General features: G+C 41.5%; 1 protein-coding gene across 4 annotated transcripts in view; it reads right to left on the reverse strand.

The window, feature by feature from the left end:
• map3k4 (mitogen-activated protein kinase kinase kinase 4) overlaps nucleotides 1-16,544 on the reverse strand; it is a 217,038-nt gene that overhangs the window by 33,502 nt on the left and 166,992 nt on the right. For all 4 annotated transcript variants that reach the window (XM_072265759.1, XM_072265760.1, XM_072265758.1 and 1 more), the window contains 6 exons: nucleotides 9,226-9,387; nucleotides 8,842-8,975; nucleotides 8,667-8,745; nucleotides 7,637-7,703; nucleotides 6,075-6,171; nucleotides 4,616-4,735 (listed from right to left, as the gene is read on the reverse strand). In XM_072265759.1, coding sequence (XP_072121860.1) covers nucleotides 4,616-4,735; nucleotides 6,075-6,171; nucleotides 7,637-7,703; nucleotides 8,667-8,745; nucleotides 8,842-8,975; nucleotides 9,226-9,387 — 659 coding nt within the window. The remainder of the gene's footprint in view (nucleotides 1-4,615; nucleotides 4,736-6,074; nucleotides 6,172-7,636; nucleotides 7,704-8,666; nucleotides 8,746-8,841; nucleotides 8,976-9,225; nucleotides 9,388-16,544) is intronic.

Below are 16,544 nucleotides of genomic sequence, written 5' to 3' on the forward strand. Positions count from 1 at the left end.
TCTTATGTATTTATATTTATCTTATTACAGTTTTTTTGCACTGCATTGGATCTGCAGAAGCAATTATTTTGTTAACCTTTAAATAGTGTACCGGAAATTACCTGAACAATCCTGAATCTTCCACTCCGCCATCACTCTCTGAATAGAACCATGAACACTACCACACTATTTTGCTCTCTTTCTGCACTATTTTTTAAACATATTTTTTATTGTAACTTACAATTTTTTTTATGTATTACACTGTCCTGCTGCCACAAAACATCAAATTTCATGACCGTAAGACATAGGAGCAGAACTAGGCCATTTGTCCCATCGAGTCTGCTTCACCATTTCATCATGGCTGATCCAATTTTCCTCCCAGTACCAATCTCCTGCCTTCTCCCCATACCCCTTCACGCCCTGACCAATCAAGAATCTATCAACCTCTGCCTTAAATATACATAAAGATGGCCTCCACAGCAGTCTGTAGCAAAGAATTCCACAGATTCACCACTTTCAGGCTAAGGACACCCCTCTATTCTGAGGGTGTGTCCTCTGGGTTTAGACTCTCCCACCATAGGAAACATCCTTTCCATATCCACTCAATTAAAGCCTTTCAACATTCAATAGGTTTCAATGAGGTCACCCCTCATTCTTCTGAACTCTATGGAATACAGGCCCAGAGCCATCAAACGCTCTTCATATGATAAGCCCCATTCAATCCTGAAATCATGTTCATGAACTCCTTTGAACCTCTGAGTAGAACCTTTCTAAGATATGGGGCCCATAACTACTCACAATACTCTAAGTAATTCCTCGCCAGTGCTTTATAAAGCCTCAGAATTACATCCTTGCTTCGCTATTCCAGTCCTCTTGAAATTAATGCTAACCTCGCATTTGCCTTCCTCACCACAGACTCAACCTGCAAATTAGCCTTTAAGGAATCCTGCACAAGGACTCAAGTCCCTTTGCACATCAGATTTTTGAATTTTCTCTCCATTTAGAAAATAACCTACACTTTTATTACTTCTACAAAGTGCATGACCATACACTTCTCCACATTGCACTCCATCTGCCATTCGTTTGCCCATTCTCCTAATCTAAGTCCTTCTGTAGCCTCTCTACTTCCTCAAAACTACCTGCCCCCTCCACCTATCTTCATACCATCTGCAAAATTTGCAACAAAGCCATCGGTTCTATCGTCCAAATCATTCACATGTAACGTAAAATGAATCGGTCCCAATACAGACCCCTGTGGAAAACCACTAGTAACCAGTAGCCAACCAGAAAAGGCTCCCTTTATTTCCATTCTATGCCTCCTGCCAATCAGCCACTGCTTTATCCATGATAGATAATACCATGGGCTCGCAGATTGTTAAGCAGCCTCATGTGTGGCACCTTGTCAAAAGTATTCTAAAAATCCAACTACACATCAATTGATTCTCTTTTGTCTATCCTGCATGTTATTTTTTTCAAAGAATTCCAACAGATTTGTCAAACAAGATTTTCCCTTGAGGAAACTATGACCCATTTTACCTTTCGCCTTCAAGTACTATGAGACCTCATCCTTAATAATCGACTCCAACATCTTCCCAACCATTGACGTCAGACTAACTGGCCTATAGTTTCCTTTCTTCTGTGTCTCTCCCTTCTTGAAGAGTGGAGTGGCATTTGCAATTTTCCAGTCTTCCAGAACTATTCCAGAATCTAATCATTCTTGAAAGATTGTTAATAATGCCTCCACAATCTCTTCAGCCATCTCTTTCAGAACCCTGGGGTGTACACCATCTGGTCCAGGAGACTTATCTACCTTCAGACCTTTCAGTCTCCCAAGAACCTGCTCTCTAGTTACGTAACTTCACACACATCATGCTGTCTGACACCTGGAACTTCCACAATACTTCTTCCACATTGAAGACTAATGCAAAATACTTAATTAGCTTGTTCGTCATTCCCTTGTCCACCAATACTACCTCTCCAACATGGTTTTCCAGCAGTCCAATATCCACTCCTGCATCTCTTTTACACTTTATGTATCTGAAGAAACTTTTGGTATCTCCTTATCATTGGCTATCTTACTTTCATATTCCATCTTTACCTTCTTAATGACTTTTTAAGTTTCCTTCTGTAGGTTTTTAAAAGCTTCCCAAAGCTCTAACTTTCCACTAATTTTTGCTCTATTATATGTCCTCTCATTGGATTTTATGTTGGCTTTGACTTTTCTTGTTAGCCACAGTTGTGTCATCTTTCCTTTAGAATACTTCTTCTTTGGGATATATACAGGTGTCCCCCGCTTTTCTTAAAGATGTGCTGTGTACCTCCCGGCTACCGCTGGACCCCTGCGTTCTTCGTGGCAATGTATCGCTCAGTGGCCTGGAGGGTGGGGGGCCACTGCACCACCCAAACTCCGACGACTCAGTCTAACACAACATCATCAGTGTGCTCGGCGCTGAACCAATTTCGGTAAGTGATACTACACTGTACATACATTATTTCTACTTTATATCAGCTGTGTATTTTTACGTGTTATTTGGTATGATTTGGCAGCTTCATAGCTTAAAGGTTACTGGAGAGCGCCTTGCGCGTGTTTTTGCCGACAGCGCTTGCCTGAGATTTTCTGCTGACGTCGCTTGCGTGAGATTTTCGCTCCAGAGAACAGTTCAGTAATGATTCTGGAAAAGTATTTCTACTTTATATAGGCTGTGTATTTATCATATCATTCCTGCTTTTACTATATGTTACTGTTATTTTAGGTTTTATGTGTTATTTGGCATGATTTGGTAGGTTATTTTTGGGTCTGCCAGCGCTCACAAAATTTTCCCATATAAATAAATGGTAATTGCTTCTTCTACCTTATGCCGTAAACTGCACGTATTCAAATATAACACCTTCAGTCCTGTATTCACCCCTTTTGATTTTGTCCGCTTTTTACGCTGCATTTCATCCTGCTGACTGCAACTTTGCCCTATCAACATCCTCTCCTCACTACATATTGCCTCTGTTTGTAAACTAGCTACCTCATCTTCAGCACGACTATCCACCTTTCCTATGATGCTTCTTGCATTGAAATATCGCAGCTCAGGACACTGGTCGCACCACGCTGAGCCTTTTGATTCCTAACTTTGCCTGAGGTCTTACCAACATCTGTCTCCACAAACTCTGCACTAAGTGTTCTGGCACTCTGGTTCCCATCCCCTGCAACTCCAGTTTAAATCCCATCGTGCAGCATAGGCAAACCTTCTTGCTAGGATATTAGTCCACTTCCAGTTCAGGTGCAAACTGTCCTTACCTTCACTGGAAGAAATAGGTCCTACCTTCCCTGGAAGAAACACCAATGATCCAAAAATCTTATGTCCCCCCTCCTACACCACCCCCTTAGCTACATATTAAACTGTATAATCTTCCTAGTCCTGGTCTTGCTAGCAAATCTGAGATCACAATCCTGGAGTCTTGCCCTTTAACTTAGCATCTAACTCCCTGAACTCCCGATGCAGAACCTCGTCTTTCGTGTGATTGGTACCTAACATGGAGCACGACTTCTGGCTTTTCACCCTTCCACTTAAGAATGTCGAGGAGTTGTTCCAAGATATCCTGCGCCCTGGCACCCGGGAGGCAACATGACCTCCTGTCCGTTCCCCTAAGTAACGAATCCCCTATCACCACAGAACATCTCTTCTCCCCGCTTCCCTTCTGAGTCACAGAGCCAGACTCAGTGCCAGAGACCCAACCACTGATTTTCTCTATCAGGTCAACCCTCTATCAACAGTATCCAAAGTAATATACCATTTGTTGAGGGGGATGGCCACAGCGGTGCTCTGCACTGACTCCTTAACCCCTTCTCCCTTCCTGATTGTCGCCCTGTTCCCTGTGTCCTGCACCTTGGGTGTAGTTACCTCTCTCTATATCCTATCTATCACCCCTTCAGCCTCCCGAATAATCCGCAGTTCATCCAGTTCCAGCTCCAACTCCTTAATGCAGTGTGTTAGAAGCTGCAGCTGGATGCACTTCTTGCAGTTGTAGTCATTAGAGATACTGGAGTTCTCACTGCTTTCCCACATCCCACAAGAGAAGCACTCAAGTGTCCTATCTGGCATCTCTACTTTCCTAGATGAACAGATATAAAGAAGGGAAGGAAAAAGAAAGCTTAACCTTTAGCTTTTCTATCTTTTGCTTTCTTTGACTGAAGCCTTGAAGAGCTAAAGCCTCAAGATCACCACTCTGACTCTGTCCACTCAGGTAACGGCCGCTGCACTTGCCCCTGCCCTCCTTGAATTTGCTTTTGCTAATCAATCCCAAACACCGATTGGTCATTGGTGAATACTCTTTTTTCACAGAAGCGACCTGCTGCTGCCTCTTCTACTCAGGCAATGGCCCTGATTAAAATCCCCTCCTCTCCAGTTTGATCACTGGTCAGTGATAATAAACCTTATTCTAATTCGGAACTGCTTTTGCAGGGTTCTAGTTTCTGTGGTAAGCAAATGCAGTAACATTGGTTTCATCAAGCAGACCTGAACTATATTTGACTATAATATCCCTTTAATGGCACAGTGCTAGATTAAACATTTCTCCCAACTAACATAGAAAGACACAGTTAATATACGACTCATGGCATTGTTCAGTACACTGGTGAAGTTACCTTATTTCATTTGCTGGGCCTGCACATTTGGTGTGATTTAAATCACTCCCAACTACCGGAGGAGAGCGGACCATACCGGCAACGCAGAGATTCCGCACTTCAGACCCAAGGCTCTTTGGACTGAGGCAAGAGAGAGTGACAGAGAGAGAGAGAGAGAAAAAAAAAGTAAAAATACAAATGCACAAATAATGAATGTGATTTTTAAAATATATTATTCACATCTGTAGCTGATGCCAATATGAGATATCTAAGTAATCTGACCATATGCTTTAAAGATGTGCACTAACCACAATATTTACTAAAAAACAGCCTGAAGTTGCCTTATACTGCAACTAATGGATACAGCAAATAAAGTAACTGTCTCACAACTCCAGCGATCCAGGGACGTTCCCAATGTTAGGTCTTGTTTGCGTGGAATGTTACGTTCTCTCTGTGAACGTGTGTTTACTCCGGGATGCTCCATTTCCCACCACATCCATGGATGGGCTGGCTGTTTGGTTAACTAGCTGCTATAAATTATCCCATCTGCTGGTGGATGGGAGGAGAATGTGGCTAAGCTAAGAAATTTAGATACACACTCATTAAAATGGCTCTCTTGTGTGTTTCAATTATTCTGCACTCACACTTTGTGATTCCAAAAACTAGGCACTCCAAAAAACACTTAAGCACAAGGTTTTACAGAAAGTTGTAAAATTAACAGAAATATTCTTTCAGAGTGAAACCCTAGTAGCAACACTTCAAGAACTCTGTAGTATAGGATGGGACTGCTCTGACGCCCAGCACAGAGTTGACGGGCCAAATGATCTCCTTCTATACTGTGAGGGATATTCAATGTACAAAATGCAATAGGGTTCAACTGTGAAAGTGATGTCAAACATAGTGCTATCCCATAGAGAACCAATTCACTGAGCAGTCACAGCCCTAGAGTCCCACATGCAGAGACAGGTGCATGCCTATTATATTTTAAGACACTGGTTGAGGCTGCACTTTCAGGTACCTAGCACTCTGCCAATGCTCCTGCATTTATATTTATTTATCTCTCTCTCTCAAGATAGGGTACCTAAGACATTTCACAGTACTGTGTGTTGACAGACCATTCAAATCTTATAGTTTCTCTCATCATTGCCATTAGATATAATGCAAGCAGTGGTTTCCCTCTCTGTTGTGAGATAACAGTTGGGATAGAGAGTCTGAGTAAATAACCACTGTCAGAAAGTCTGAATGAGGCAACTGAAATTTTGGCTGTTGTTTGTATACTCTACATACAAGTAGAGCACGCTCAGAATCTTAGCTCAGACCTACTTTTAATAACATCAGGAACACTATGATCAGATATTACTGACTGCAGAAATCAGCCATCACCATTAGGCTTTCTTAATTGTGTCTAACAAACTGTTTCAGTAAAGACTCGAAGAGTGGTAACACAAGTAAAGCACTGAGACATTGTGGAGAACTTTACCTGAACCCTTCGGATGTAGGGATGATGAGGTGTGGATTGGGTGGGTCACTGTGACATCGGGGTACTTTAATAGGACGAGGGCTATTTCGATGAATTCCTGCAAGGTACATGATACATTACTGCAATGTCACACACTTGTTGAATCTAAAATCTATAAGATCACAATATTAATTCCACAGAAATGTAATTACTATGATCACAAAGGTTTAATAATAAACTGAACAAGTAGCAATGGGGCAACAAACAGCTTGTTGATTTTCACCAAATGCTACATAATACAGATTAAAAAAAAAGGACAATAAATGAATATTCCATAAAACACATCAATAGGTTTTGATGACTGCAAACTCACTGTCCAATAAGATGGTGGAGGGAGATTAAACAGTAATTTCTGAACAGGATATATATTTCAGCAAGAACCTATTTGATTATTTACTACATGGAACAAACTGAACTTTAACCAGATATGTTTAAAGCTAATATTATAAATATTCAACTCAAAGAACTTGACTAATACTAAATTACATTGGTTCAATTCCAACACTAATTTTATAATAACTGGACATCAAAATAAAAACTGGTGCCGCAGCGCATCTGAAATAAACAGAGAATGTTGGGAGCATGCTGCAGATCAAGCAACTCCTGTAGACAGAACGTCATTCACCTGTGTTGCAAACTCAGCCAGCTCCATCATGGGCACTAGTCTCCACAGCATCAAGGACACCTTTACAAGGTGATGCCCCAAAAAGGCAGTGTCCTTCATTAAGGACCCCCATCATCCAGGACATGCCCTCTTGTCACTGCTACAATCAAGGAGGTGGTACAAAAACCACTACAGGAGTCTAAAAACACACTTTTTAGGAACAGGTTCTTCCCCAATGCTATGAGATTTCTGAACGGACAATGAACCAACCCATGAAATCTCCCTCATACTTTCTGCTCTCTATATGCACTACTTATTGAACTTATATATGTAATTGCGATGTTTTTTGCATTCCTAGTTTGATGAATGGACCCAGAACTGAAACAAGAACTCTGTTCCTCTCTGCTCCAATGCTGTCTGAATTCCTGGGTGTTTCAGCATTTTCTGTTCTTATAATTAATTTTATGCCTTTTTAAAAGTATGTTTTAGTAAAAAGGTAGATATTGCCAAATTTTGCAGATTAAGTGAGATGAGGACCTCCGTCGGTCTGGAAGAGTTGGTGAGATGTGCTAACCTATCTTACTGGTATCACTCATTATTATAGCTACAAGCAGGACAAGGAACTTCTACACCGAAGGACTGAGTTTGAAGGGACAGCCGGAAAAGGAGTTTGTGCAATGAGGAGATCTTTGGACGAAGTCTCAGCAGGTTGGTTTGGTCTCGTCTCACTGCACAAACTTCAATGAAAATCAAAGCACAAACACAATCCCTTGACAGATGGTCACAGTGGAGAGGTAAAGTTGTACATCACTGGTATACAATGGCATTACTCAATGATGTTAACCAAAAGCATCAGTGTAGGAATACACTCAATATGATCATCAGATGCATTAACTGTACAATACTTAAGAGCACGAACCTGTTACAGGGCTGTGAGGTTTTCCTATAACATGACCGATGCACTCGTTCATTAGAGACTGAAAACTCTGCAAAAAGTGAAACAGGACATATTTTTTTCATTAGAAGAGCTAAAATAATAATTCTGTGCACCTGTTTAAAATCTAATCTAGAAACAGAAATGCAATTAACATGCTGTTAAAAGAAAGATATTTGGGATTATTGACTGGTCGGAGGACTAGAGGAGTTTTTCTTCGTCTGGTCCCTGGGTAAACTATTGTGTTGAAACTGACTCCACATTTCCTACAGTACAGCTATGACTGCTTCAGCATAGGCTTGAAAGTACTTGCAGCTGTTCTGAATGCAGCTCTGTATAACACACACTAACCAGCAGGTGATCTTGTTCCACTTACACAAGGTGCGAGGTAAAGAGGGAAAGAGGACTAGAAGTCACTTTGATAACCAGTCCAAATCCAGGCCAAGAACAGTAGCAATCCAAGAATGATCACAAATGTATAGTGACATCTGATAAACCAAAAAAACCTCAAATAGACAGTATTTATTTGGAAGACAGCAAAACACAAGGCCTGTGTTCCCAGCCTCTAACAATGACTAGTTAATTCACTGACAAGCATTTAGCATAACCACCAGTTTCTGTGACATTCACACAGATCTTCAGCGAGCCATAGAACAATACAGCACAGAAACAGGCTCTTTAGCCCACGCCGAACTATTATTCTGTCTAGTCTCATCGACCTGCGCACGCACCCGGACCATGCCCCTCCCATCCACGTACCAATCCAACTGTCTTTAAAATGTTGAAATCTAACCCACAACCACAACTTCCGCTGGCATCTTGTTACACACTCTCACCACCCTGAGTGAAGTAGTTCCCTTAAACTTTTCACCTTTCACCCTCAACCCATGACCTCTCGTTCTAGTCTCACCCAACCTGTTTGGAAAAGGCCTGCTTACATTTACCCCTATTTGTACCCATAATTTTATATATGAAATCAGAGCAGTTTGGCTTCCAAATAAAAACAACTACTTACCAAAAAGTCATCTTCTGGAAGAGCCGAGATAAATCCTGGTTCAATTGCCTGAAGGAAGTCAAATCCCTGGGTTGCCCATCTGCAAAAAGAACATAACATTACAAAAGTGATAATCACTTGCCTGGTAGCAAGAGACTGCAAAAATCAGGTTTGTATAAAAGGAAACATTTCTAACCTGGGTCTTGTTCCCCTCCCACTTTCACATTTTGTGAGCACAAAGGTCATCCATTTTCTAGCAAAGCTGATAAATTTGTCTCCAATCTTCTGCCTGAATTCTCCAGACATCAGCCGCACAACCTCTTTGTGATACTGGAGACATGAAGGTAAAAATTAAATCACATTGATCAAATGCATTGAGTATTAGAAACAAAGAATATCTAAAACAATAAACCTTATCTGTCAGTGTCTAAAGATGCTACAGGATCTGAAAACAGTGATAAATACATTGCAAAACTATCTATCCTTTATATGCCTACAGATGAAATCTCTTAAGCATTTTGGAAAATAAGTCTTCTACAATTAACGTTTTCTTTTAAAAAAAAGATTTCAGAAACCTTACCTCAAACCCAAAGTTATAGCTTTGAATCATAGTTTCTCTGTAGTATTGCTGTAAAGTTGCACATTCAGATTCGTCCATTTCAGCCTCAAACTCAGAATTAAACATCTTGTCAATCCTGTCAATCGCATTGCTAATCCTATTGCATAGCAGTAATGCTGCATGCTAAAATTCAAATGCAAATCATTAGGTTTAAGACATTTTGTTCAAATAAATACTTCAAGGACATTGAAATATACAAACACAATGAAAGGATGTGCCCTTACACAGTTCAAACTTTCAACACTTGAGGTTGCTCACCACTTGGAATACAAGGATTGAATTACTAACGTTTGATATTTATCCACAATTTGAATTGACTATTATTTAATATATTGGTGTTGAATAAACTATGAACTTTAGATCAACAAATGGTTATCTCATGTGTTTCAATCACAAACAAGAGAAAATCTGCAAATGCTGGAAATCCAACCAACACGCACAAAATGCTGGAGGAACTCTGCAGGCCAGGCAGCATCTACGGAATAGAGTACAGTTGATATTTCGGGCCAAGACCCTTCATCAGGACTGGAAAGAAAAAGATGCAGAGTCAGCGTTAGAAGGTGGTGGGGGAGGGGAGGAAGAAACGCAAGGTAATAGGTGGAACTGGAAGGGATGAGGGGTGAAGTTGATAGGTGAGATACAAGGCTGGAGAAAGGGGAGTCTGATAGGAGAGGACAGAAGGTTATGGAAGAAAGAAAAGGGAAGAGCACCAGAGGGAGGTGATAGGCAGGTAAGGTGATAAGGACAGAGAGGGAAAAGGGAATGGGGAATGGTGAAGGGGGGGGCATTACCGGAAGTTCGAAAAGCTATGTTTATGCCATCAGGCTGGAGGCTACCCGGGCAGAATAAAGGTGCTGCTCCTCCAACCTCATCGCGACAGTAAAGGAGGCCATGGACTGACATGTCAGAATGGGAGTGTGAAGTGGAATTAAAATAGTGGCCACTGGGAGATCCCGCTTTTTCTGGTGGACGCAGCTTAGGTGCTCAGCGAAGCAGTCTCCCAATCTGTGTCAGGTCTGACCAATATATAGGAGGCAACACCGGGAGTACCAGATACAGCAGATGACCTTAACAGACTCACAGGTGAAGTGTCACCTCACCCAGAAGGACAGATTGGGGCCATGAACGGTAACGAGGGAGAAGGTACAGGGGAAGGTGTAGCACTTGTTCCGCTTGCAAGGATAAGTGCCAGGAGGGAGACCTCACCTACCACCCTGCCAGCTTCCACATCCAGCACATAATTCTCCGTGACTTCCATCATTTCCAACGGGATCCCACCACCATGCACATCTTTCCCTCCCATGCCCCAACCTTCTGCTTTCTGCAGGGATTGCTCCCTATGCAACTCCCTTGTCCATTCATCCCTCCCTACTGATCTCCCTCCTGGCATTTGTCTTTGCAAGCGGAAGAAGTACAACACTTGCCTCTACACCTCCTCCCTCACTACCATTCAGGGCCCCAAACAGTCCTTCCAGGTCAGGCGACACCTCACCTGTGAGTCCCTTGGGGTCATCTACTGCATCTGGTGCAGCCTCCTATATATTGTTAAGACCTGACACAGACTGGGAGACCACTTTGCTGAGCACCCACGCTCCATCTGCCTGAAAACGCGGGGTGGCCATCCATTTTAATTCCACTTTCCATTTTGACATGTCAGTCCATGGTCTCTATTGTCCCGATGAGGCCACACTCAGGTTGGAAGAGCAAAACCATACATTCCATATGGGTACCCTCCAACCTGATGGCATGAACATCAATTTCTCAAACTTCCAGTAATGCCTCCCCCACCCACCCCCTCACCATTCCCCTTTACCCTCTCTCACCTTATTTCCTTACCTGCCTATCACCTCCCTCTGGTGTTCCTCCCTCTTTTCCTTCTTCCATGGCCTTGTCCTTTCCTATTAGATTCCTTCTCCAGCCCTGTATCTCTTTCATCAATCAACTTCCCAGCTCTTTACTGCACCCCTCCCGCTTCCTGGTTTCACCCATCACCTTGTGTTTCTTTCTTACCTGCGCCCCCCCCCCCCACCTTCTTACTCTGACTCATCTGTTTTTCTCCTGTCCTAATGAAGGGTCTCGGCCTGAAACGCCGACTGGACGCTTTTCCATAGATGCTGCCTAGCCTGCTGAGTTCCTCCAGCATTTTGTGTGTTGTTCTCATGTGACTCAATTATTTTCTAATCACATATTTTCTGGATTCCTGAAAACGAGGCACTCCAAAAATATTTAAGGAAAACACAAGGTTTTATAGAAGGCAGCAAAATCAACAGAAATGTTTTCAGAGTGAAACCTTAGTGGCAACATTTCATGAACTTTCTTAGAACCTTCTTAGAATGCAAGTACTCAAAAATGATCACATGAAGAGCATTTAACAAAATTCGGTCCATTTATAAACATATTCAAAATTATATCATGGCAAAGCTGCTAAAAATAGGAAACTGGTACTTAAAAGTACTGTTTACAGAAGTGCTTAATTTTGGAAACTAGGAAGTATGTTTCTTTGTTCCTTCAAAGTTCACAATAAACACATCAAAGCAGCAACAGAACACTGGCAATGAAAATGATAGTAAAGAGGAAGATTTGGTTAGTTTTTTTAGTGACAGGAACTGGCCTCATTCCAACAGCTTTTTGTTGATAATGAAGTGACACTCTCAATGATAGTTTCTGCTCTTTATTCTTTTCGCAGCATGAGAAAAGAGTCACCTCGAGGGGATTATTGTAAAGAGTCAACATTTACAGGCAGAAGAACAGACAGCAATGCCAGGGAAAGTAAAATTATTAGTCAGAAGTCAAATGTAAAACATCAGAAGATTAGTCAATTGGACGGTCACTACAATGGATGAGTAGGTTGGAATCAGCTGTTTCCTTGAAGCATATCATGGGAATGACCCTAAGCCCTAAAGGGATGAAAGGGTGGGCGGAAACTAATTATGAATATCAAAGTAGAGGAAGCTCCAAAAAGCAAATAATTTACAGTGACCATAGAGGATTTGAACTTTACCAATTTAATTCTAAACCAGTCCACAAATAAATTCAGCAGAAAGACGAGACTTGGCAGGGCAGGCCAAGTATCAACACATACTCTACGGGAGCTAGTGAGGCACAGATTATCAAGGCTTCTCTCATCCTTGCCTTTTTCTATTCAAGCTCAAATTTACTGAGCAGAATCACAAGTTATACACAAAAGGGAAAACCTGGATAGTTTCACACAATTGCAATGAATAGGAAAAATAAAATGATAGATTCAAGTTACTGTTAGAGCCATGTGGCAGAGGAGGAAAGACCAAGTAAGTCCCATTCAAAAGGCAAGGTGTTCTCACTAACAGTATAGAAAATAATAGAATACTCAGCAGGTCATGCAGCTCTTTGGGGAGGGAAACACTTAATTAATTCTGCTGCTTGACTTGCCAAGCTTTTCAACATTCCACTTTATTTCAGATTTCTACCATCTGCAATATCTGAGAAGACGTGACAAAAGTGGAGGACGGTCTCATTACAGACAAAAGCAATGGTTCATCAGCTATGGATGGAGAAATTAAGAAAAGAGTAGAGAAACAATAGTAAGAAATCATGAATATTAAAGAAGGAAGCAGCATTGTTTACAGAGTGAGAGCCTCCCTCAAACCAGAGCAAGAGACATGGGGTAAGGCAATTTGAAAAGAGGGAAACAGTCCTGATGAAGGGTCTCTGCTTGAAAAGTCGCCACTTTATTCCCCTCTATAGATAACTGCCAGACCTGTTGAGTTCCTTCAGCATTTTCTGTGTATTACTCTAGATTTCCAGCATCTGCAGAATCTCGTGTTTTTGAAGAGTGGGAATACCTGATGGCATTGCCCATCATAACTCCTGGATACCTCCTGTACCAATGACAGGGTAGCTGCACCTGAGGTGGTGGGGCAATGCTGTACATAGGAGATTGTCATCCAAGGATTTGTATAGGCACATATCCGGAACATGATGGAACTTTCACTGCTTGCCTGGATGGTGCAGCTCCAGAATCCTAATACCATCCACACCATCCTAAGTAGTCATTCCTTTCACCACTAGTGCAGCGTGACAGCACAAAATGCACTGCAGTTACTAACCTAATTTACTATGACAGCCCCCCCTCTCATATTCATGATACCTTCACCAAGGAGAACAAAGTGCATGGGACCACCACCACAACCTGCAGGATCTCCTCCAAGCTGGACATTACCTTGACTCAGACAGACATGGACAGTCCATCATCACTAGGTCTAAGCCCTGAAATTCTCTTCCCAATAGCACAGTGGAGAAATTCACCCAAGGTGCTGCAATAGTTCAAAAGGGCAGCTCACCACTGTCTTTGAGGGCAAATAAATAAACTCAGCTAGTAATGTCAGGCCTCCCAAAAAAATAAATTCTGTCAGTGGAAATATGGGGAAAGGATCTTGTTGAAGGAGCCAAGTTAAAAGCAGGACCCCCAGTGATAGTAATTATTGATCACTTCCCAAGCTGGCTCAGAAACACACAGGAGGATTACCACCAGGCTGAAGGGCTGCCACAGTATTGATGCCAGTACTAGTACTTTCAATGGATGCTGGTATGAGTAGTGGGAAAAGAGTGGATTGTAGTAATGAAACAAACTCCAGCTGGACAGGAAAAGGCAAAATAAGAAGAATGTAAATGTTTTAAACTATTAAATCAGGAAAGGGACCAACAAGACTGAAATGAGATTAAGTACAAATGAAACAGGAAACTTCAGTTTAGGACAGACTAACCCAAAGGAGAACATGACCGCAAAAAGACAATTAAAAATTAGATGGTTAAGTGTATAAATATGTGAGAATAAAAACAAAAGCATGCTGTTAAGTTTAAATCCTGCTTAAATAAACTAGCCAAGCTTTTGAACAATTTGAAATCTCTGATTTTGTAAATGTTTTTCCATTCAGTACCACATAATATATAAATGAATAAAGTTAGGATAGACAAGTAGGAAAATGAAGAGCTTACTGGCTTCAAGAGTGGAGGCAAGAATAAGGTAGAGGGAAGATACTGAGAGTGTCACGTCAGAAAATGGGCTTTAAGCATCAGCATTGGGACCACAGTTTATCACTTATAAAGTGGCAAGTTAAATTTCAGAAGTTTCGAATACAATTTCTATATTTGTTGAGAAGGCTAAAATGGAGGAGATAGTGAGCAGAACTGCAAGAAGTAAGAGAATGCAGCAGGGTCATATAAATAGTAAATGAATTTTGAAGCCAAGAAGTGAAGCAAAAGAGACACGGTCACACATTACTGAAAAAAATAGGCTGGGTGCTTTTTCTCTTGAAAGTCAGAAGATTGGGGTAAGATCTAAAGAGAGATTTTTAACATTATGAAAAGGTTTAACAGAAATTACACAGTAGGTCTAAGTGTGGGAAGAACAAAACTTGGGGCTAAAGTAAGATAGTTACCAATAAACAAGGAGTTCAGAAGCAGTTTCCTTAAAGTTCGAAGTAAATTTATTATCAAAGTACATACATACAGCCATAGCCTGGCCAGTGGCATCCACACCAGACTTCGAGGTGAGTGTTCCCGGGTTTGAATCTGGCCAGCTCCTTGCACGCTTTCCATCCGTGCTGGGTTGAGCTAGCAATTCGGTTTTATAAAATACAAACAAAATGCTAAAGAAATGGCAGGGTTGTCGCCTGTTGCACAACAAGGTGCAGGAAGGAAAAAAACTAATACAATCCTGAGATATGTTTTCTTGTGGGCATACTCAGTAAGTCCAATAACCATAATAGAATCAATGAAAGAACACACCCAACCAGTGTACAAAAGACAATGAACTGTGCAAATACAAAAGAAAAAAAAATAAATAATAATAAATAAGCAATTAAATATCAAGAACATGAGACGAAAAGTCCTTCAAAGTGAGTCCGTAGGTTGTGAGAACAGTTCAATGATGGGGTAAGGTAAGTTGAGTGAAGTTATCCTCTTTGGTTCAAGAGCCTGATGGCTGAGGGGTAATAACTGTTTCTGAAGCTGGTGGCGTTGAGTCCTGAGACTCCTGTAGCTTCTTTTCTGGTGGCAGCAGCGAGAAGAGAGCATGACTTGGGTAGTGGGGGTCCTTGATGATAGATGCTGCTTTCCTGCGACAATGCTCCGTGTAAATGTGCTCAATGGTGGGGAGGGCTTTGCCTGAGATGGACTGGGCTGTATTCACGACTTATTTAATTACATTCAGAAAGTGAAGTGTGGCACTTAAGTAGTATTTAAGAGAAGATGGATTAAATTTGAAGAAAGGAAGACAAGGTTAAAGGTTAAGTGAATTATGGCAAGTAATAATTGAATGTGGCTTAAACAACTGAGGGGAATAGATCAGTTGAATGAAGAGTTTCTTATTTCTGAAGCTGAAGGGAATAGCTGATACTTTTTCTCAGCTTAAGTCTTGAAGTGCTGTACAGTCCAAAGATCCCCACCAAAATTCTTCAGCTTCTCACTGACTTGACATCTCTTCTGCTGGTATCACCAATTAAAATTGAGAATGCCACTCCCAGTGCAAATTTGTAAAAGCCGCTGCTTGGGAAGGTGAAGGGAATTTTCAATCCCCACAAACAACAAAGGTTACTTAGCTCTTGTTATTCACCTTGTTCAAAAAAATGAGGTGCATTTATTACTATCTAGTTTTTCTGCCACCGAGGTTGGAAGTGAACACTATTGAACAATCACCACCGTTTGCGCACAGAAGGATGAAGTGTAAACAAATTGTTCAACTCTTGTTTGCAATCACCCAGCAAATGAATCATTCAGTAGGACCTGCATAACATTCAGGCATGGACTGATGAGTGACAGGTAACACAAAAACATACTGACAATAGCCACACTAATAGGAGAGCTTGTCTGCCTACACTTGACATTCAATGCCCACTACCATCAATATCCTGGTCAACACTGACCAGAGACTCAGCTGGGTCCTCCATGTACATACAATGGTTATCAGGGAAAGTTAAGAAGTTGTGTATCCTACTGGGACTGTCTTATCCATCATCTAGAAGTTAGGAGTCTAACACCTCTCCTGCCTGGATAAAAGCTCTCAAGAAGCTCAACACCATCCAGGACAAAGTAGTCTGCTTGATTGGCCCCCATCCACTACCTTAAGCTATCACTCTCCCCATCACTGGTCCTCAGTATATGCCATCTACAAAATACATAGAATACAGCACAGCAATAGGCCTTCAACCCATAATGTTTATGCCAGCCCAATTCCCAATCCAAACTAATCCCATCTACCTGCACATGGTCTTTGTCTATCAATTCCCCGCCTGTTAGTGTGC

Source organism: Mobula birostris, chromosome 8 (assembly GCF_030028105.1).
Source record: "Mobula birostris isolate sMobBir1 chromosome 8, sMobBir1.hap1, whole genome shotgun sequence".
Classification (NCBI taxonomy): domain Eukaryota; kingdom Metazoa; phylum Chordata; class Chondrichthyes; order Myliobatiformes; family Myliobatidae; genus Mobula; species Mobula birostris.